Below are 23,313 nucleotides of genomic sequence, written 5' to 3' on the forward strand. Positions count from 1 at the left end.
TATTTAGTTTTTGCTTGTCTGAGAAATCCTGTATTTCTCCTTCAATTCTAAATGACAATCTTGCTAGTTAGAGTATCCTAGATTGTAGGTTTTTCTCCTTCAGGACTTTGAATATATCATGCCACTCTCTTCTGGCCTGCAAAGTTTTTGCAGAGAAATCAGCTGATAACCTTATGGGGGTTACAATTTTTTAAAAATTGAAGTATAGCTGATTTACAGTGTTGTCCCATCTCTGCTGTACAGCTAAGTGACTCAGTTTTACATATATATACATTCTTTTGGGGGTGCCCTTGTAATTAACTCTTTGTTTTTCTCTTGCTGCCTTTAGAATTCTCTCTTTATCATTAACTGTTGCTATTTTTATTATGATATGTCTTGCATGGGTCTGCTTCGGTTCATCTTGTTTGGGACCGTCTGTGCTTCCCATACCTGGATATCTGTTTGTTTCTTTAGGTTTGGGAAATTCTCAGTCATAATTTCTCAAATATATTTTTGATCCCATTCGTTCTCTCTTCTCCTTCTGGAATCTCTATTTTGTGTAGGTTTGTGTGTTTTATATTATCCCACAGATTTTGTAAGTTTCTTTCATTTTTTTCATTTATCTTTCTCTCTGCTGCTCTGATTGGATGATTTCCATTATTCTATCTTCCAGATAACTTATTCATTCATCTGTGTCACTTAGCCTGTTATTCATTGCTCCTAGATTGGCTTTTATCTTGGCAATTGAATTATTTTTATTGGCTCACCTTTATAGCTTCTATACCCCTGTTACAGTGATCTGCACTAATATTTCTTAATTTACTTAGCATTTTTATTACCTCCTTTTGAACTTGGAATCAGTTAGAGTGGTGAGGTCTGTTTCACTATTTGTTCTTTCAAGGGATTTCTCTTGTTCTTTTTATTGGGAGTAGTTCCTCTGTCTTTTCATTTTACTTAACTTTCACTGTCTCTCTGAATTAAAGAGAAACAGTTACCTACTGTGGTCTTGAAAAGGTGTTTTTATGTGGGAACGTCCCTGTGTAGATTGTATGTGTCCAATATTTTTGGTGCAACAGCTGGTTTCAGCATGGATGCCAGCCACGTCTTTCCTCAGAGTGTGCTGTTATCCCCTTGAAGGAGGGTGGGGATTGGTGTTGTGGTGTTCAGAGTCTGTGCTGGATGTGAGGTGGGGGTCTGCTCCCCAGTTGTTGGAGTAGGAGCCCTGAGGGTTGGGTTAGATAAGGCTCTGTTGTCCTTGAGTGTGTGCCCTGCCCCAAATGAGCTGATTCCTGAAGCATGGGAGGCCTGTGCAGTCACAGAGGACCCATGCTCTGTCTGTGATGGTTTCTGTGTTTCTGCTCAGAAGCAGCCCAAGGTCGCATACCTTTCTCTGTTGTGTTCATCCTAGATCTATTGCTAGGCTGCACTGTGTAGTGGACGGAGCCAGGATGCTCTCTCACTATGTATTCCTGAGCTCGCTGACAGTGGGGGTCTCTGCCCCACCCAGATCACAGACCAGGTCCCCCAGATTGTCTCTGCATAGCTAGACAAGTCCTCTCCCAGGGCCTGTCTGCCGGAGATTCAGCGCCTAGCTGCTGTGCACTCCTGTGGCATTGCCCTGTGTGCGTGCTGACAATGCCTGCCCAGTTTGACCTGCCACCCCCATGCATGCAATGACAAAAGCCTCTGCAGTTCTGCCCAGATCACACCCCTGGTGCCCCAGTCTGTCTCTGTGTAGCTACTGAGTGGACCCAGGGCGTCCACCCCTCTGGACTGGGAAGTGCAGCAAGGTGGCAGCCGTCAGTGCAGGGCTCTCTCTGCCCTGACTGTTAGCACACCAGCTCGTGACTGGAGTCTAGGCTTCTCCAGCCCTGTATCTGTCTCAGAAGATTTCCCAGCAGGCAAGCAGTCTTGTCTTCTCTGTGTATGACACCAGGATCAGGATGTCCAGACTGCAGCTCAACCTGCATGCTCTCCGGGGCAAGGGTCCATCCACGTGGACCTTCTCCTCTGTACAGATCCCTCACAGGGGTGCAGATCCTGTTCCAATGCTTTTTTTCCCCCCATCCTACTCAGTTACATGGAGATCTTTCTTGCAGCTTTGGTTGTATAGGAGTTCTTCTGCCAGTTTCCAGTTAGTTTTGCATAAGAATTGTTCTACTTGTAGATGTATTTTGGATGTGTTTGTGTGGTGAGGTGAGCTCCATGTCCTCCTACTCTGCCATTTTGATCCCTCTCCAAGACTGATATACTGACATCAGTTTTAATTTATATAAAGGTCCTGTGTTGTCTTATAATTATGTGGGGTGAGGGAATGAGGGAAAGGAACTGAAATCATACTAAGTACGCACTCTGACTACGATGGAATTAAATTAGAAGTCAATAACAGTAAAATTAACCGTCCAAATCATTTCTTTATCCCTTCTTCTAGTTTTATTGGGATATAATTGACACACAGCACTGTATCTGTTTAAGGTGGACAGAAGAGTGATTTGATTTACAAACATCATGAAGTGACACCACAGTAAGTATAGTGAACACCCACCATCTCATATAGATACAAAATTAAAGAAATATTAAAATTTTTTTTCCTTGTGATGAGAACGCTTAGGATACAGCAGTGTTAATTGTATTTATCATGTGGTACATTACTTCTCCAGAATTTGTACCTTTTAATTAACCTCGTCCAATTCCCATCCCCCCACCCCCTGCCTTTGGTAACCACAAATTGGTTCTCTTTTTCTGAGTTTGTTTGTTTGTTTGTTTGTTTGCAGTATAATTGATTGACAACACTATGTTAGTTCCTATTACATGACACAGTGATTCAGTATTTCTATACATACCATTATGGTCACCACCACAGGTCTAGTTACATAGAAATATATTATATAATCATTGATATAGTTATTGACTGTATTCCTCACACTGTACATTTCATACCTGTGACTCATTTATTTTTCAACTGGAAGTCTGTACCTCTTAATCTCCCTCACCTATTTCTCTCTTCCCCCAACCTTTCCCCTCTGGCAACCACCTGTTTTTTCTCTGTATCTATGACTCTGCTTCTCTTTGTTATGTTGTTCATTTGTTTTGTTTTTAAATTCCACATATAAGTGAAATCATGATATTTTTCTTTCTCCATCTGACTCATTTTGCCTATGTGCCCAGGGTCAGCTCCAGTTGCCTCCTGCCTCTCCAGGAAGCTCTCCAAGATCAGCAGGTGGGTCTGACCCTGGCTTCTTTCAAATTAATGCTCTATTTCCCACAGCCTTCTGGGTCTCCTGAAAGTAAGTCTCACTGGCCATCAAAGCCAAACATTTTGGGGGAGGAGGAAGATGGTGGAAGGGTAAGACGTGGAGATCACCTTCCTCCCCACAGATACATCAGAAATACATTTACACGTGGAACTGCTCCTATAGAACACCTACTGAACGCTGGCAGAAGACCACAGACCTCCCAAAAGGCAAGAAATTCCCCACGTATCAGGGTAGGGAAAAAGAAAAAACAGAGACAAAAGAATAGGGACGGGACCCGCAACAGTGGGAGGGAGCCGTGAAGGAGGAAAGGTTTCCACACACTAGGAAGCCCCTTCACGGGCAGAGACTATGGGTGGCGGAGGGGGAAAGCTTTGGAGCCATGGAGGAGAGCGCAGAAACCGGGGTGCGGAAGGCAAAACGGAGAGATTCCCTCACAGAGGATTGGTGACGACTGGAACTCACCAGCCTGAGAGGCTTGTCTGCTCACCCGCCGGGGTGGGTGGGGCTGGGAGCTGAGGCTTGGGCTTCGTCGGAGCACAGGGAGAGGACTGGGGTTGGTGGCATGAACACAGCCTGAAGGGGTTAGTGCGCCACGGTGAGCCGGGAGGGAGTCCGGGGAAAAGTCTAGAGCTGTCGAAGAGGCAAGAGACTTTTTCTCGCCTCTTTGTTTCATGGTGCGTGAGGAGAGGGGATTCAGAGCGCTGCTTAAAGGAGCTCCAGAGACGGGCGCGAGCCGTGGCTAAAAGCACAGACCCCAGAGACGGGCATGAGACGCTAAGGCTGCTGCTGCTGCCACCAAGAAGCCTGTGTGCGAGTGCACGTCACTCTGCACACCTCCCCTCTCGGGAGCCTGTGCAGCCCGCCACCACCAGGATCCCGTGATCCAGGGACAACTTCCCTGGGAGAACACACGGCGCACCTCGGGCTGGTGCAACATCACGCCGGCCTCTGCCGCTGCAGGCTCGCCCCGCATCCATACCCCTCCCACCCCCCGGACTGAGTGAGCCAGAGCCCCCGAATCAGCGGCTCCTTTAACCTCATCCTGTCTGAGCGAAGAACAGACGCCCTCAGGCGACCTACACACAGAGGCGGGGCCAAATCCAAAGCGGAAACCCTGGAGCTGTGCGAACAAAGAAGAGAAAGGGAAATCTCTCCCAGCAGCCTCAGAAGCAGCGGGTTAAAACTCAACAATCAACTTGACGTACCCTGCATCAGTGGAATACCTGAATACACAACAAATCACCCCAAAGTGAGGAGGTGGACTTTGGGAGCAAGATATATTATTTTTTCCCCTTTTCCTCTTTTTGTGAGTGTGTATGTGTATGCTTCTGTGTGAGATTTTGTCTGTATAGCTTTGCTTTCACCATTTGTCCTAGGGTTCTGTCCATCCATTGTTTGTTTGTTTGTTTTTACATAAACTTTTTTTTTACTAATAACTATTCTTTATTTTAATAACTTTATTTTTTATCTTATTTATTTTATTTTATCCTCTTTCTTTCTTTTTTCTTCCTTTCTTCCTTCCTCCCACCCTCCTCCCTCCCTCCCTCTCTCTTTCTTTCTTTCTTTCTACTTTTTCTCCGTTTTATTCTGAGCCGTGTGGATGAAAGGCTCCTGGTGCTCCAGCCAGGAGTCAGTGCTGTGCCTCTGAGGTGGGAGAGCCAACTTCAGGACACTGGTCCACAAGAGACCTCCCAGCTCCATGTAATATCAAATGGTGAAAATCTCCCAGAGATCTACATCTCAACACCAAGACCCAGCTCCACTCAACGACCAGCAAGCTACAGTGCTGGACACTCTATGTCAAACAACTAGCAAGACAGGAACACAACCCCACCCATTAGCAGAGAGGCTGCCTAAAATCATAATAAGGCCACAGACACTGCAAAACACACCACCAGATGTGGACCTGCCAACCAGAAAGACAAGATCCAGCCGCATCCACCAGAACACAGGTGCTAGTCCCCTCCACCAGGAAGCCTACACAACCCACTGAACCAACTTTAGCCACTGGGGACAGACACCAAAAACAACAGGAACTATGAACCTGCAGCCTGCAAAAAGGAGACCCCAAACACAGTAAGATAAGCAAAATGAGAAGATAGAAAAACACACAGCAGATGAAGGAGCAAAGCAAAACCCCACCAGACCTAACAAATGAAGGGGAAATAGGCAGTCTACCTGAAAAAGAATTCAGAATAATGATAGTAAGGATGATCCAAAATCTTGGAAATAGAACAGAGAAAATGCAAGAAACATTTAACAAGGACCTAGAAGAACTAAAAATGAAACAAGCAATGATGAACAACACAATAAATGAAATTAAAGATACTCTAGAAGGGAACAATAGCAGAATAACTGAGGCAGAAGAACGGATAAGTGGCCTGGAAGATAAAATAGTGGAAATAACTACTGCAGAGCAGAATAAAGAAAAAAGAATGAAAAGAACTGAGGACAGTCTCAGAGACTTCTGGGACAACACTAAACACACCAACATTTGAATTATAGGGGTCCCAGAAGCAGAAGAGAAAAAGAAAGGGACTGAGAAAATACTTGAATAGATTATAGTTGAAAACTTCCCTAATATGGGAAAGGAAATAGTTAATCAAGTCCAGGAAGCACAGAGAGTCCCATACATGATAAATCCAAGGAGAAACACTCCAAGACACATATCAATCAAACTATCAAAAATTAAATACAAAGAAAACATATTAAAAGCAGCAAGGGAAAAGCAACAAATTACACAAAAGGGAATCCCCATAAGGTTAACAGGTGATATTTCAGCAGAAACTCTGCAAGCCAGAAGGGAGTGGCAGGACATATTTAAAGTGATGAAGGAGAAAAACCTACAACCAAGATTATTCTACCCAGCAAGGAGCTCATTCAGATTTGATGGAGAAATAAAAACCTTTACAGACAAGCAAAAGCTGAGAGAGTTCAGCATCACCAAACCAGCTTTACACCAAATGCTAAAGGAACTTCTCTAGGCAAGAAACACAACAGAAGGAAAAGAACTACAATAAAAACCCCAAAACAATTAAGAAAATGGGAATAGGAACATACATATTGATAATTACCTTAAATGTAAATGGATTAAATGCTCCCACCAAAAAACACAGACTGGCTGAATGGATACAAAAGCAAGACCTGTATATATGCTGTCTACAAGAGACCCACTTCAGACCTAGGGACACATACAGACTGAAAGTGAGAGGATGGAAGAAGATATTGCATACAAATGGAAATCAAAAGAAAGCTGGAGTACCAATTCTCATATCAGAAAAAATAGAACTTTAAACAAAGACTATTACAAGACACAAAGAAGGACACTACATAATGATCAAGGGATCAATCCAAGAAGAAGATATAACAATTGTAAATATGTATGCACCCGACATAGGAGCACCTCAATACATAAGGCAAATACTAACAGCCATAAAAGGGGAAATCGACAGTCACACATTTATAGTAAGGGACATTAACACCCCATTTTCACCAGTGGACAGATCATCCAAAAAGAAAATAAATAAGGAAACACAAGCTTTAAATGATACAGCAAACAAGATGGACTTAATTGATATTTATAGGACATTCCATCCTCAAACAACAGAATACACATTTTTCTCAAGTGGTCATGGAACATTCTACAGGATAGATCATATCTTGGGTCACAAATCAAGCCTTGGTAAATTTAAGAAAATTGAAATCATATCAAGTATCTTTTCTGACCGCAACGCTATGAGACTAGATGTCAATTACAGGAAAAGTTCTGTAAAAAATACAAACACGTGGAGGCTAAACAATACACTACTTAATAACAAAATGATCACTGAAGAAATCAAAGAGGAAATCAAAAAATACCTAGAAACAAATGACAATGGAGACATGATAACCAAAACCTATGGGATGCAGCAAAAGCAGTTCTAAGAGGAAAGTTTATAGCAATACAATCCTACCTTAAGAAACAGGAAACATCTCGAATAAACAACCTAACCTTGCACTTAAAGCAATTAGAGAAAGAAGAACAAAAAACCTCCAAATTTAGCAGGAGGAAAGAAAGCATAAAGATCAGATGAGAAATAAATGAAAAAGAAATGAAAGAAGCGACAGCAAAGATCAATAAAACTAAAAGTTGGTTCTTTGAGAAGATAAACAACATTGATAAACCATTAGCCAGACTCATTAAGAAAAAAAGGGAGAAGACTCAAATCAATAGAATTAGAAATGAAAAAGGAGAAGTAACAACTGACACCACAGAAATACAAAAGATCATGAGAGATTACTACAAGCAACTCTCTGCCAATAAAATGGACAACCTGGAAGTAATGAACAAATTATTAGACACGCACAACCTGCCAAGACTGAATGAGGAAGAAATAGAAAATATGAACAGACCAATCACAAGCACTGAAATTGAAACTGTGATTAAAAACCTTCCAGGGCTTTCCTGGTGGCGCAGTGGTTGAGAGTCCACCTGCTGATGCAGGGGACACGGGTTCGTGCCCTGGTCTGGGAAGATCCCACATGCCGTGGAACGGCAGGGCCCATGAGCCATGGCCGCTAAGCCTGCGTGTCCGGAGCCTGTGCTCCGCAACAGGGGAGGCCACAACAGTGAGAGGCCCGTGTACTGAAAAAAAAAAAAAAATTCCAAAAAACAAAAGCCCAGGACCAGATGTCTTCAGAGGCGAATTCTATCAAATATTTAGAGAAGAGCTAACACCTATCCTTCTCAAACTCTTCCAAAATATAGCAGAGGGAGGAATACTCCGAAACTCATTCTACAAGGACACCATCACCCTGCTACCAAAACCAGACAAGGATGTCACAAAAAAAGAAAACTACAGGCTAATATCACTGATGAACATAGATGCAAAAGTCCTCAACAAAATACTAGCAAACAGAATCCAACAGCACATGAAAAGGATCATGCACCATGATCAAGGGGTTTATTCCAGGAATGCAAGGATTCTTCAATATACGCAAATCAATCAACGTGATACACCATATTAACAAATTGAAGGGGAAAAACCATATGATCATCTCGATAGATACAGAGAAAGCTTTCGACAAAATTCAACACCCATTTATGATAAAAACCCTGCAGAAAGTAGGCATAGAGGGAACGTTCCTCAACATCATAAAGACCATATATGACAAACCCACAGCCAACATTGTCCTCAACGGTGAAAAACTGAAAGCATTTCTACTACGATCAGGAACAAGACGACGTTGCCCACTCTCACCACTCTTATTCAACATAAGAGTTTTGAAGTTTTAGCCACAGCAATCAGAGAAGAAAAGGAAATAAAAGGAATCCAAATTGGAAAAGAAGAAGTAAAGCTGTCACTGTTTGCAGATGACATGATACTATACATAGAAAATCCTAAAGATGCTACCAGAAAACTACTAGAGCTAATCAATGAATTTGGTAAAGTTGCAGGATACAAAATGAATGCACAGAAATCTCTGGCATTCCTATACACTAATGATGAAAAATCTGAAAGAGAAATCAAGAAAACACTCCCATTTACCACTGCAACAAAAAGAATAAAATATCTAGGAATAAAACTACCTAAGGAGGGCTTCCCTAGTGGCACAGTGGTTGAGAGTCTGCCTGCCGATGCAGAGGACACGGGTTCGTGCCCTGGTCCGGGAGGATCCCACATGCAGCAGAGCGGCTGGGCCGCTAAGCCTGCGCGTCCGGAGCCTGTGCTCCGCAGTGGGAGAGGCCACAACAGTGAGAGGCCCGCGTACCGCAAAAAAAAAAAAAAAAACTACCTAAGGAGACAAAAGACCTGTTTGCAGAAAAGTATAAGACACTGATGAAAGAATTTTTTTTTTTTTGCTTTATAACAAATTTAATCAGTTATACATATACATATGTTCCCATATCCCCACCCTTTTGCGTCATCCTCCCACGCTCCCTATCCCACCCCTCCAGGGGGTCACAAAGCACCGAGCTGATCTCCCTGTGCTATGCGGCTGCTTCCCACTAGCTATCTACCTTACGTTTGGTAGTGTATATATGTCCATGCCGCTCTTTCACTTTGTCACAGCTTACCCTTCCCCCACCCCATATCCTCAAGTCCATTTTCTAGTAGGTCTGTGTCTTTATTCCTGTCTTACCCCTATGTTCTTCATGACATTTTTTTTTTCTTAAATTCCATATATATGTGTCAGCATACAGTATTTGTCTTTCTCTTTCTGACTTACTTCACTCTGTATGACAGACTCTAGGTCCATCCACCTCATTACAAATAGCTCAATTTCATTTCTTTTTATGGCTGAGTAATATTCCATTGTATATATGTGCCACATCTTCTTTACCCATTCATCTGATGATGGACACTTAGGTTGTTTCCATCTCTGGGCTATTGTAAATAGGGCTGCTATGAACATTTTGGTACATGTCTCTTTTTGAATTATGGTTTTCTCAGGGTATATGCCCAGTAGTGGGATTGCTGGGTCATATGGTAGTTCTATTTGTAGTTTTTTAAGGAACCTCCATACCGTGCTCCATAGTGGCTGTACCAATTCACATTCCCACCAGCAGTGCAAGAGTGTTCCTTTTTTTCCACACCCTCTCCAGCATTTATTGTTTCTAGATTTTTTGATGATGGCCATTCTGACTGGTGTGAGATGATATCTCATTGTAGTTTTGATTTGCATTTCTCTAACGAGCAAAGATGTTGAGCATCCTTTCATGTGTTTGTTGGCAGTCTGTATATCTTCTGTGGAGAAATGTCTATTTAGGTCTTCTGCCCATTTTTGGATTGGGTTGTTTGTTTTTTTGCTATTGAGCTGCATGAGCTGCTTATAAATTTTGGAGATTAATCCTTTGTCACTTGCTTCATTTACAAATATTTTCTCCCATTCTGAGGGTTGTCTTTTGGTCTTGTTTATGGTTTCCTTTGTTGTGCAAAAGCTTTTAAGTTTCATTAGGTCCCATGTGTTTATTTTTGTCTTTATTTCCATTTCTCTAGGAGGTGGGTCAAAAAGGATCTTGCTGTGATTTATGTCATAGAGTGTTCTGCCTATGTTTTCCTCTAAGAGTTTGACAGTGTCTGGCCTTACATTTAGGTCTTTAATCCATTTTGAGCTTATTTTTGTGTATGGTGTTAGGGAGTGATCTAATCTCATACTTTTACATGTCCCTATCCAGTTTTCCCAGCACCACTTATTGAAGAGACTGTCCTTTGATGAAAGAAATTAAAGATGATAGAAATACATGGAGAGATATACCATGTTCTTGGATTGGAAGAATCAACATTGTCAAAATGACTCTACTATACTACCCAAAGCAATCTACAGATTCAATGCAATCCCTATCAAACTACCACTGGCATTTTTCAAAGAACTAGAACAAAAAATTTCACAATTTGTATGGAAACACAAAAGACCCCGAATAGCCAAAGCAATCTTGAGAACGAAAAATGGAGCTGGAGGAAGCAGGCTCCCTGACTTCAGACCATACTACAAAGCTACAGTAATCAATACAGTATGGTACTGGCACAAAAACAGAAATATAGATCAATGGAGCAGGATAGAAAGCCCAGAGATAAACCCACGTACATATGGTCACCTTATCTTTGATAAAGGAGGCAGGAATATACACTGGAGAAAAGACAGCCTCTTCAATAAGTGGTGCTGGGAAAAATGGACAGGTACATGTAAAAGTATGAGATTAGATCACTCCCTAACACCATACACAAAAATAAGCTCAAAATGGATTAAAGACCTAAATGTAAGGCCAGAAACTATCAAACTCTTAGAGGAAAACATAGACAGAGCAATCTATGACATGAATCACAGCAAGATCCTTTTTGACCCACCTCCTAGAGAAATGGAAATAAAAACAAAAATAAACAAATGGGACTTAATGAAACTTCAAAGTTTTTGCACAGCAAAGGAAACCATAAACAAGGCCAAAAGACAACCCTCAGAATGGGAGAAAATATTTGCAAATGAAGCAACTGACAAAGGATTAATCTCCAAAATTTATAAGCAGCTCATGCAGCTCAATAACAAAATAACAAACAACCCAATCCAAAAATGGGCAGAAGACCTAAATAGACATTTCTCCACAGAAGATATACAGACATGAAAGAATGCTCAACATCATTAATCATTAGAGAAATGCAAATCAAAACTACAATGAGATATCATCTCACACCAGTCAGAATGGCCATCATCAAAAAATCTAGAAACAATAAATGCTGGAGAGGGTGTGGAGAAAAAGGAACACTCTTGCACTGCTGGTGGGAATGTGAATTGGTACAGCCACTATGGAGAACAGTATGGAGGTTCCTTAAAAAACTACAAATAGAACTACCATATGACCCAGCAATCCCACTACTGGACATATATCCTGAGAAAACCATAATTCAAAAAGAATCATGTAGCAAAATGTTCGTTGCAGCTCTATTTACAATAGCCCGGAGATGGAAACAACCTAAGTGTCCATCATCAGATGAATGGATAAAGAAGATGTGGCACATATATACAATGGAATATTACTCAGCCATAAAAAGAAACAAAATCGAGCTATTTGTTATGAGGTGGATGGACCTAGAGTCTGTCATACAGAGTGAAGTAAGTCAGAAAGAGAAAGACAAATACCATATGCTAACACATATATATGGAATTTAAGAAAAAAAATGTCATGAAGAACCTATGGGTAAGACAGTAATAAAGACACAGACCTACTAGAGAATGGACTTGAGGATATGGGGAGGGGGAAGGGTAAGCTGTGACAAAGCGAGAGAGTGGCATGGACATATATACACTACCAAACGTAAAACAGATAGCTAGTGGGAAGCAGCCGCATAGCACAGGGAGATCAGCTCGGTGCTTTGTGACCACCTAGAGGGGTGGGATAGGGAGGGTGGGAGGGAGGGAGACGCAGGAGGGAAGAGATATGGGAACATATGTATATGTATAACTGATTCACTTTGTTATAAAGCAGAAACTAACACACCATTGTAAAGCAATTATACTCCAATAAAGATGTAAAAAAAAATAGAATGAAATTACAGCATTGTCTTATACCACACGCAAAAATAAACTCAATATCAATTAAAGGCCTAAATGTAATACCAGAAACCATTATACTCCTAGAGGAAAACACAGGCAGGCCACTCTTTGACATAAACTGTGGCAATATCTTTTTGGATCTGTCTCCTAAAGCAAAGGAAATAAAAGCAAACATAAACAAGTGGGACCTAATTAAACTTAAAAGCTTTTGCATAGCAAAGGAAATGATAAACAAAACAAAAAGACAGCCTACAGAATGGGATAAAATATTTGCAAATGATACACTGACAAGGGATTAATCTCTAAAATATACAAACAGCTCATACAGCTCAATATCAAAAAAACAAAGAACCCAATCAAAAAATGGGCAGAAGATCTAAATAGATATTTCCCTAAAGATGACATAAAGGTGGCCAAAAGGCACATGAAAAGATACTCCTCATCTCTAATTATTAGAGAAATGCAAATCAAAACTACAACGAGGTACCAACTCACACTGGTCAGAATGGCCATCATCAGAAAATCTACGAACAATAAATGCTGGACAGGGTGTGGAGAAAAGGGAACCCTCCTACACTTTTGATGGGAATGTAAATTGGTGCCGCCACTATGGAAAAGAGTACAGGGGTTCCTTAATAATCTAAAAATAGAGCTACTATAGGATCCTGCAATCCCACTCCTGGGCATATATACAGAGAAAACCATAATTTGAATATACGCACCTCAATGTTCATCACAGCAATGTTTACAATAGTCAGGAGATGGAAGCAACCTAAATGTCCACTGATGGATGAATGGATAAAGAAGATGTGGTACATATATAAGATGGACTATTACTCAGCCATAAAAAAGAATGAAATAATGCTATTTGCAGCAACAGGGATGGACCTAGAGATTATCATACTAAGTGACACAAGCCAGACAGAGAAAGACAAATATAATATGATATCACTTATATGTGCAATCTAAAAAAAATGATACAAATGCACTTATATTCAAAACAAAAATAGACCCACAGACATAGAAAACAAACTTATAGTTGCCAAAGGGGAAAGTGAGGGGGAGAGATAAATTAGGAGTTTGGAATTAATATATACACACTACTATATATAAAATAGATAAAAATCAAGGACCTACAAGGAACTATACTCTGTTCCAATAGAGTCGGTCCCCTCAGACGGAGCTGCAACGCTGTGGACAGGATCTCTGTGCTCCGCACGGGAGCTGAAGCCAGAGGAGGGCACTGGCCTACATGCCCCAGCGGGGACCCCAAGCCGCTCTGCAGGAGCCCCCTTTCCAGAGGAGGGAGGGCCTCACCCTGTCAGCCGGGGGTGCATTGAGGAAGGGAGCCCCATCCTCTGCACACGCTTGCCTAGAGCAGGACTTCTCAGCACACAGCGGCTGGAGGGCTGGGCCCAGCCGGGGGAGGACAGTCTGCCCCGAGGCCCAAGGGGCATCCACGGCCGTGGCTCAGATGCCACCACCTTCTGTTCTCACCAAGATGTAGCAGATTTTCTTGAATGAATGATTTCCTATTAGCTGGAGGCCTTTAGAACGTGTTTTAGAAATGTTAAGTTATTGTTTTATATCCTTTTATCCAATGAAATCGTTGTTAGTTGGGAAGAGAGTTCACTCTGGAAATCAGTCTCCCAAGCTTAAGTGTTTGGGTGAATCCAAAAGAAGGAGATTTTGAAAAACCCGTGGTAGGCAGGTTCCTACACATATATTTAACTCGGAAAATTTAATTATTCTGAGCTGATCTCTACACACTCACCATCTGTGTATTGTTTATTTCACAGATAAGGACACGGATTCAAAAGTTATGGTAAATCCTTGGAGACACAGCTCCAGCAGTTTGGAGTGGGTGCAGATACACAGATCTGACACCAAAATCTATGCTCTAATAATGCTTCCAGGTGGCCCAATCCCAGATTCAGCAGAGACAGTGAGGAACACAGAACGCACACATAAACACACACCTGATTCTGAAATCTGACTCTGCTTTCTGCTTCCACCACCCAACATTTTGTAATCTCTGATTAGGATAATAATGTGAAAATAACATAGCAATTAACATATTAGTCACTTACTAAGTGCTCAGCATCTGGCAAACACTATCTGACTTAATTCTGCAGGGGCCACCCCAGAATGTCTCTTGGGCATGTGGATTATTTCTAGCTGAAAACAATCAAGGACCAAAACACTCAGGAAGAAACTCTGACCTTGCCCCTAACTGCCTAAAGAACTTAGATAGAGGGTTTGCTGCTGGAATAGAGCTTTCAGCAGAGGTATCTGCAAGAATATGGGGGTGGGGGGGCAGCTCTTGGCAGGGCCTGCACACCAGTACACTCTGGGCCCGTCATCTCTGCTGGCTCAGCAAACACTGGTTGAGCAAGCATCTGCTTTTCTGTCTCCTTGTGAATTGCCTCCCTCCCCTCTGAAGTCCTAAACCAGTACCACCGGAACATCCTCTTTTGTCTTTAGCTGAAGGCGGTATTTAAGTTTTCCTGGGTCTCTCCCATGTATACTTGTTATTAAACTTTTCTGTGATTTTCTCCTGTTAATCTGTCTCACGTCAGTTTAATTCTTAGACCAGCCAGAAGAAACTAGAAGGGTAGAGGATAACGTCTTCTTCCCTGACATCTCTCCCTCGCCAAGTAGTCACTGCTGTCCCGGGGTTAGGGTTTGGACCCCAAGGTACAGCCATCACACACGACAGGCCAGGGCCACACCGCCTCCTGCAGAGAATTACTACTGACTGATGTCCAGGTCATGCAGCATTGCTACAGAAATGGTACAGAGACTTAGTTCTTTTAGGAATGTTTCACAGGATCCATAATTCTTACTTTTATTTTTGAATTTCAGAGTTAATTATCTAAATTATAAAGATGACTCTTTTATTAACAGCTTTGCCCTTAGCCAGAATTCCTTTCATACAATTAACTGAAATTCCTGCTTGTTATAATTTAAGGTCTTCACCTCGGTTTTTGCTTTGATAGAAACTGGCCAATTCTGTTTACCAATTTGCCTCCAATACAACTATTATGTATGTGATATCTGTTCACAGACATATGGGATCTTGCCTCATAAAGTAATAGCAAAGAACCTCTTTTATCAACATTTTCCCCTCAGGAGTAATCAAATTTCTTTAACGACTGTGATGGTTAATTTTACGTGTCAGCTTGGTTGGGCTGTCGTAACTGGTCTGGGGTCAAACACCAGTGTAGATGTTGTTGTGAAGGTATTTTTTAGATGTGATTAATGTTTAAATCAGTAGACTTTGAGAAAAGCAGATGACCCTCCATAATGAGGATGGGCCTCATCCAATCTAGTTGAGGGAATTAAGAAAAAAAGACTGGTTACCCAAATAGGAAGGAATTCTGTCTCCAGAATGCTTTCCAACTCAAGATTGTAACATCAGCAACATGCAGAATTTCCCGCCTGTTGTGAGCCAATTCCTTAAAATCAATCTCTCTCTCTCTGTAGGTGTGCACACACACACACACACACACACACAAACACATACCCCACACACACCTCACACACAGACATCCCACCCCCACACCCCCCCCACACACACAGACACACACCACACACAGAGACACCCCCCCACACTCCCCACACACCCCACACATACCCCACACACACCACACACACAGATACACACACACCACACACATACCCCACACACACCTCATACACACACCACACACACACACCCCCCACACAGACATACACCATACACACAGACACACACACTCCCCACACACCACACACACATCCTGCACACACCACAGACACCCCCCACACACCACACACACTGACACACAGACACACACACACCTATGGGCTCTGTTTTCTGGAGAAGCCTGACTAGCACAGAGAGGAAGAAGTGGAGAAGATGATGCAGAGAAGCAGAGAGATTTCTGAGATACTTTTCTACGCTCACCCATGATTGCAAACCTCCATTCTGGAAGTAAGGGTTATGCAAGGGGAACTCAGGGTGCCGGCCCAGCTGTGGAAACTCAATAGTGTCCTATAACCAAACCCTTCACCCTTTTTTCTTGAGATAGGTTCCTGCTGTCTTCCTTTCTCTTATATTTCTACAGCACTAAATCCTATTCTATAGAGAAGGTGCTAAGCTAGTCACAATAATTGGATACTTAACAGATTTATATGTCAACCAGAGTTATAAAATAAAAGCCAGAAATCCAATGTATCATCAAAGTGCATATTGAATTAGTTTCTTTCTCTTTTATGCTTGAGAATAAAAATTGAGCTAATGATTGACTCCTTGAACTGAAGCACACTAAGCACTTTCTAAGTCAACTCTGAGAACAAACATTGAAAGAAAACAATTGCTCACCATTTATGAGTCTCTGTCAGTGAGTTCTCCTCCGCTTCTTGGTCAATTTTAGCTGAAAATGTAAGAAAAGAAAACGAGATGAGATAAATGATAAATGGTTATAACCATCTCAAACAAAACAGATCCAAATAATATGAAATATATTTTAACACATTATTAACACTAAGGTACTCCAGACAGAAGTTTATTTTAAATCTATGAAGAGATATGATTGAACAGGTTATATTTAATTTTCATTAAGCTAATACTACTTTCTAAGTAATTTCTTTAGATCAGTCACATTAACCTGAGAAAACGAAACACTAGAAAACTTGATATTCACATCAAATTTGTTTGTCAAGGATTTAAATGTCAATAATTGGTTGAAAATAATTCTCTCAAGCAAAGGTACAAAAACCAAGTAAAAAAACCTAAATAAAAATGGTTTGTGACCTTCTTCACCAGTGCTCTCCACACCAGATCACAAGTGAACAGATCCAGGGATTATTTCCATGCAGATGTAAGATAAAATACTAACACTTTCTACTAATTCCAAGTGATGAGATGACAGTGCATGCATTTATTTGCTATTAGATTTGTCTAAAAATAAAGAATGGTAGCCGGACACAAACCCAAAGATCAAATTTGGGAAAGAGATTACACCACTATTTTAAAATTATTTAAAATAACACAGAAACTCCCATCATATAATATATGTATGGCAGTGACCTTCACATTTTTTGACCAGTAAGCATTCTAGGAATTTACGTATTAGTTCATACACATGTATTTGACATGAAAGCTTCAAAAATACTCCTACTTCTCACAATGTTAATATTTTTAGCCTATTCCATTAGATCTCAAAATGTAGCCACTAAGTTGATTTCATGCTTCACTAATGATCAGTTTGAACATCACTGAGCTACTGGACAAAAAGTTTAAAAATCAATGAAAAAGACTCTGGAGCTAGTGAAATAAGTTGTCTTTTCATAACCATTCCCCTTTGAGTAACACTCACGGCTATTTGGAGAAATTAGAAGACAAAGAGGAGCAGCGCAAACTGATTCTAAAAATTGGAGCTGTGAATGGAAGCAAACCCCTGGTCCCTTGGAACTGTCAGTCTCCATCAGGACTTAAACAGTCATCAGCTTGGGCTGGTTACTCTATGTTTGAAGGTCTTCACAATGTCTGCACAGCCACTGTGGAGTGTTGTGTGGCCCCTCTCTGCAGGACTGTGCCAGTGTTTTTTTTTAAATTTTTATTGGAGTATAGTTGACTTACAATGTTGTGTTAGTTTCTGCTGTACAGTGAAGTGAGTCAGTTAAACACATATATGTATCCACTGTTTTCTAGATTCTTTTCCCATGTAGGTCATTATGGAGTATTGAGTAGAGTTCCCTGTGCTGTACAGTAGGTCCTTATTAGTTATCTATTTTATATATAATAGTGTATATATGTCAACCCCAGTCTCCCAATTTATCCCTCCCTCCTTTACACCCTGGTAAACATAAGTTTGTTTTCTACATCCGTGACTGTCTGAATTTAACAGGGATCCTTGGAGCTGGCAGCAGAGATTTTTCCCCCTTTCCCCTTTTGTTCTTTAGAGTGTTTACATAAATCCACAGGTCAATCATTAGTTATATTAAGAAACAGAATAAATGTTCCATGACTTCACTTTGAAAAGTCTCCAATGTTAATATATTTTCTTACAAAACCTGCTCTGGGCTGCTTAGCATGAAAATGGTTGGCTTCCGTAAGTAATTCTAGAACCACAGAAAGTTTAAGGGAAAATAACAAAGCACCACAATGATTACCATTTTCAGGAAGGACATTCTCCCAACTGCCTGTGTCTTTTTTTTTCTTTTGTAAAATATAGAGATTAAGACTGAGAAAGGAAGAAAATTTCTGGACTATTTTAGAACCATCAAGTAAATGACATATGAAATTTAAAACACCCTAAAATTAGATTCCAGAAATCTGTGTTCTACTTCTGATTCTGCCACGGAAATTAGCTTTGTAATCTTAGGTAAATAGATTAATCTGTTAACATACATAAAATATTTAGCATAGTGCCCCCAAAAGTTAGTAGGGACTAAATAAATGTTCTTTGAAAATGCTGGATCTCAAGCTCTTGAAATTCCTAAAGTGATGTTCAGGTTTTCAAGCAAAAATGGAACATGACATATAAATAAAGTTATTTCCTATAAACCACGCAAACTTCCAATCGCTAATTATTTCATTCTCTGACCTATTTTTTCAGAAACATAAAAATTATTTTCAGTTAATTTCTAATGGCACAGAGGGCTTTCTGACTAGTTTTGAAAGCCAGTGTTACTTTTAGCAGCATTTTCTTACATATTTATAATCTTCTATTGATAGTTTATTATACCAAAGTATGCAAATTACTACTTAAAGTAACATTCATTTTCCCTTTCTTTATAGCACACAGATCATTTCTTTTTTAACATTTCAAATGGGGATGGCAGCCTTCTCGTTTGTTCATGACAATTGCTAACTGTAGGATACCTAAAAAAACATTTAAAATAGGCCAACAGGGGAGGAGCTTCAAGATGGCGGAAGAGTAAGACGTGGAAATCATCTTGCTCCCCACAAATATATCAGAAATACATCTACATGTGGAACAGCTCCTACAGAACACCCACTGAACGCTGGCAGAAGACCTCAGACCTCCCCAAAGGCAAGAAACTCCCCACGTACCTGGGTAGGGCAAAAGAAAAAAGAAAATCCAGAGACAAAGAATAGGGACGGGACCTGCACCAGTGGGAGGGAGCCGTGAAGGAGGAAAGGTTTCCACACACTAGAAGCCCTTTCACGGGCGGAGACTGCGGGTGGCGGAGGCGGAAAGCTTCAGAGCCGCAGAGGAGAGCACAGCAACAGGGGTGCGGAGGGCACAGTGGAGAGATTCCCGCACAGAGGATCGGTGCCGACCAGCACTCACCAGCCCGAGAGGCTTGTCTGCTCACCTGCCGGGGTGGGCGGGGCTGGGAGCTGAGGCTCGGGCTTCGGTGTCGGAGCGCAGGGAGAGGACTGGGGTTGGTGGCCTGAACACAGCCTGCAGGGGGCCAGTGCACCACGGCTAGCTGGGAGGGAGTCCGGGAAAAGCCTGGAGCTGCCGAAGAGGCAAGAGACTTTTTCTTCCCTCTTTGTTACCTGGTGCGCGAGGAGAGGGGATTCAGAGCGCCGCTTAAAGGAGCTGCAGAGACGGGGGCGAGCCGCGGCTATCAGCGTGGACCCCCGAGACGGACATGGGACGCTAAGGCTGCTGCTGCAACCACCAAGAAGCCTGTGTGCAAGAACAGGTCACTGTCCACACCTCCCCTCCTGGGAGCCTGTGCAGCCCGCCACTGCCGGGGGCCCGGGATCCAGGGACAACTTCCTCGGGAGAATGCACGGCGCGCCTCAGGCTGGTGCAACATCACGCCGGCCTCTGCCGCCGCAGGCTCGCCCCGCACTCTGTGCCCCTCCCTCCTCCCGGCCTGAGTGAGCCAGAGTCCCCGAAGCGGCTGTTCCTTTAACCCCGTCCTGTCTGAGCGAAGAAGAGATGCCCTCAGGCAACCTACACACAGAGGCGGGGCCAGATCCAAAGCTGAACCCTGGAAGCTGTGAGAACAGGGAAGAGAAAGGGAAATCTCTCCCAGCAGCCTCAGAAGCAGCGGATTAAAGCAGCACAATCAACTTGATGTACCCTGCATCTGTGGAACACCTGAATAGACAACGAATCATCCCAGACTGAGGAGGTGTACTTTGGGAGCAAGGATATATATATATATTTTTTCCCTTTTTCTTTTTTTCTGTGTGTATGTGTGTGCTTCTGTGTGTGATTTGTCTGTATAGCTTTGCCTTTACCATTTGTCCTAGGGTTCTTTTTTCTTAATATATAGTTTTTAGCACTTGTTATCATTAGTGGATTTGTTTTTTGGTTTCATTGCACTCTTCTCTCTTTCCTTTTTTAAAATTACTTTAAAAATATTTTTAATAAGTATTTTTTCTTTCATAACTTTATCTCCTTCCTTCCTTTCTCTCTCTCTCTCTCTCTCTCTCTCTTTCTCCCTCTCTTTCTTTCTTTCTTTTTCTTTCCTTCTTCTCCCTTTTATTCTGAGCCATGTGGATAACACGCTCTTGGTGTTCCGGCCAGGCATCAGTGCTGTGCCTCAGAGGTGGGAGAGCCAAGTTCAGGACACTGGTCCACAAGAGACCTCCCAGCTCCACATAATATCAAACGGGGTAAATCTCCCAGCGATCTCCATCTCAACACCAAGACCCAGCTCCAATCAACGACCAGCAAGCTCCAATGTTGGACACCCTATGCCAAACAATTAGCAAGACAGGAACACAACCCCACCCATTAGAAGAGAGCCTGCCTAAAATCATAATAAGGCCACACACACCCCAAAACACACCAACAGACATGGACCTGCCCACCAGAAAGACAAGATCCAGCCTCATCCACAAGAACACAGGCACTAGTCCCCTCCACCAGGAAACCTACACAACCCACTGAACCAACCTTAGCCACTGGGGACAAACACCAAAAACAACAGGAACTACAAACCTGCAGCCTGCAAGAAGGAGACCCCAAACACAGTAATATAAGAAAAATGAGAAGACAGAAAAACACACAGCAGATGAAGGAGCAAGGTTAAAACCCACCAGACCTAACAAATGAAGAGGAAATAGGCAGTCTACCTGAAAAAGTATTCAGAATAATGATAGAAAAGATGATCCAAAATCTTTGAAATACAATGGAGAAATTACAAGAAACGTTTAACAAGGACCTACAAGAACTAAAGAGCTAACAAACAGTGATGAGCAACACAATAAATGAAATTTAAAATTCTCTAGAAGGGATCAATAGCAGAATAACTGAGGCAGAAGAACGGATAAATGACCTGCAAGATAAAATAGTGGAAATGACTACTGCAGAGCAGAATAAAGGGAAAAAAATGAAAAGTATTGAGGACAGTCTCAGAGACCTCTGAGACAACACTGAATGCACCAACATTCAAATTATAGGGGTCCCAGAAGAAGAAGAGAAAACGAAAGGGACTGAGAAAATATTGGAAGAGATTATAGTGGAAAACTTCCCTAATATGGGAAAGTACATAGTTAATCAGTCCAGGAAGCAGAGAGAGTCCCATACAGGATAAATCCAAGGAGAAACACTCCAAGATACATATTAATCAAACTATCAAACATAAAATATGAAGAAAACATATTAAAAGCAGCAAGGGAAAAACAACAAATAACACATAAGGGAATCCCCATAAGGTTAAGAGCTGATCTTTCAGCAGAAACTCTGCAAGCCAGAAGGGAGTGGCAGAACATACTTAAAGTGATGAAGGAGAAAAACCTACAACCAAGATTACTCTACCCAGCAAGGATCTCATTAAGATTTGATGGAGAAATTAAAACATTTACAGACAAGCAAAAGCTGAGAGAGTTCAGCATCATCAAACCAGCTTTACAACAAATGCTAAAGAAACTTCTCTAGGCAAGAAACAGAAGGAAAAGACCTACAATAACAAACCTAAAACAAATAAGAAAATGGGAATAGGAACATACATATCGATAATTTCCTTAAATGTAAATGGATTAAATGCTCCCACCAAAAGACACAGACTGGCTGAATGGATACAAAAACAAGACCCATATATATGCTGTCTACAAGAGACCTACTTCAGACCTAGGGACACATACAGACTGAAAGTAAGGGGATGGAAAAAGATATTGCATACAAATGGAAATCAAAAGAAAGCTGGAGTACCAATTCTCATATCAGACCAAATAGACTTTTAAACAAAGACTATTACAAGAGTCAAAAAAGGACACTACATAGTGATCAAGGCATCAATCTAAGAATAAGATATAACAATTCTGAATATTTAGGCACCCAACATACGAGCCCCTCAATACACGAGGCAAATGCTAACAGCCATAAAAGGGGAAATCGACAGTAACACAGTCATAGTAGGGGACTTTAACACCCCACTTTCACCAATGGACACATCATCCAAAATGAAAATAAATAAGGAAACACAAGCTTTAAATGATACAGTAAACAAGATGGACTTAATTGGTATTTATAGGACATTCCATCCCAAAACAACAGAATACACTTTCTTCTCAAGTGGTCATGGAACATTCTCCAGGATAGATCATATCTTGGGGCACAAATCAAGCCATGGCAAATTTAAGAAAACTGAAATTGTATCAAGTATCTTTTCCAACCACAATGCTATGAGACTAGATATCAATTACAGGAAAAAATCTATAAAAAATACAAACACATGGAGGCTAAACAATACACTACTTAATAAACAAGAGATCACTGAAGAAATCAAAGAAGAAATAAAAAAATACCTAGAAACAAATGCCAATGAACACATGACGACCCAAAAGCTATGGGATGCAGCAAAAGCAGTTCTAAGAGGGAAGTTTATAGCAATATAATCCTACCTTAAGAAACAGGAAACATCTCAAATAAACAACCTAACCTTATACATAAAGCAATTAGAGAAAGAACAACAACAACAACAACAACAAAGTTAGCAGAAGGAAAGAAATCATAAAGATCAGATCAGAAATAAATGAAAAAGAAAGGAAGGAAATGATAGCAAAGATCAATAAAACTATAAGTGGGTTCTTTGAGAAGATAAACAAAATTGATAAACCATGAGCCAG

The 23,313-nt window shown here is 41.3% G+C and overlaps 1 protein-coding gene across 1 annotated transcript in view; it reads right to left on the bottom strand.

Annotated features, from left to right (window-relative positions):
- LOC132488463 (formin-2-like) overlaps window positions 1–23,313 on the bottom strand; it is a 328,380-nt gene that overhangs the window by 35,694 nt on the left and 269,373 nt on the right. Inside the window, exon 18 of the mRNA XM_060096653.1 lies at window positions 16,633–16,684. Coding sequence (XP_059952636.1) covers window positions 16,633–16,684 — 52 coding nt within the window. The remainder of the gene's footprint in view (window positions 1–16,632; window positions 16,685–23,313) is intronic.

This window comes from Mesoplodon densirostris, chromosome 1 (genome assembly GCF_025265405.1).
Source record: "Mesoplodon densirostris isolate mMesDen1 chromosome 1, mMesDen1 primary haplotype, whole genome shotgun sequence".
NCBI classification, from domain to species: domain Eukaryota; kingdom Metazoa; phylum Chordata; class Mammalia; order Artiodactyla; family Ziphiidae; genus Mesoplodon; species Mesoplodon densirostris.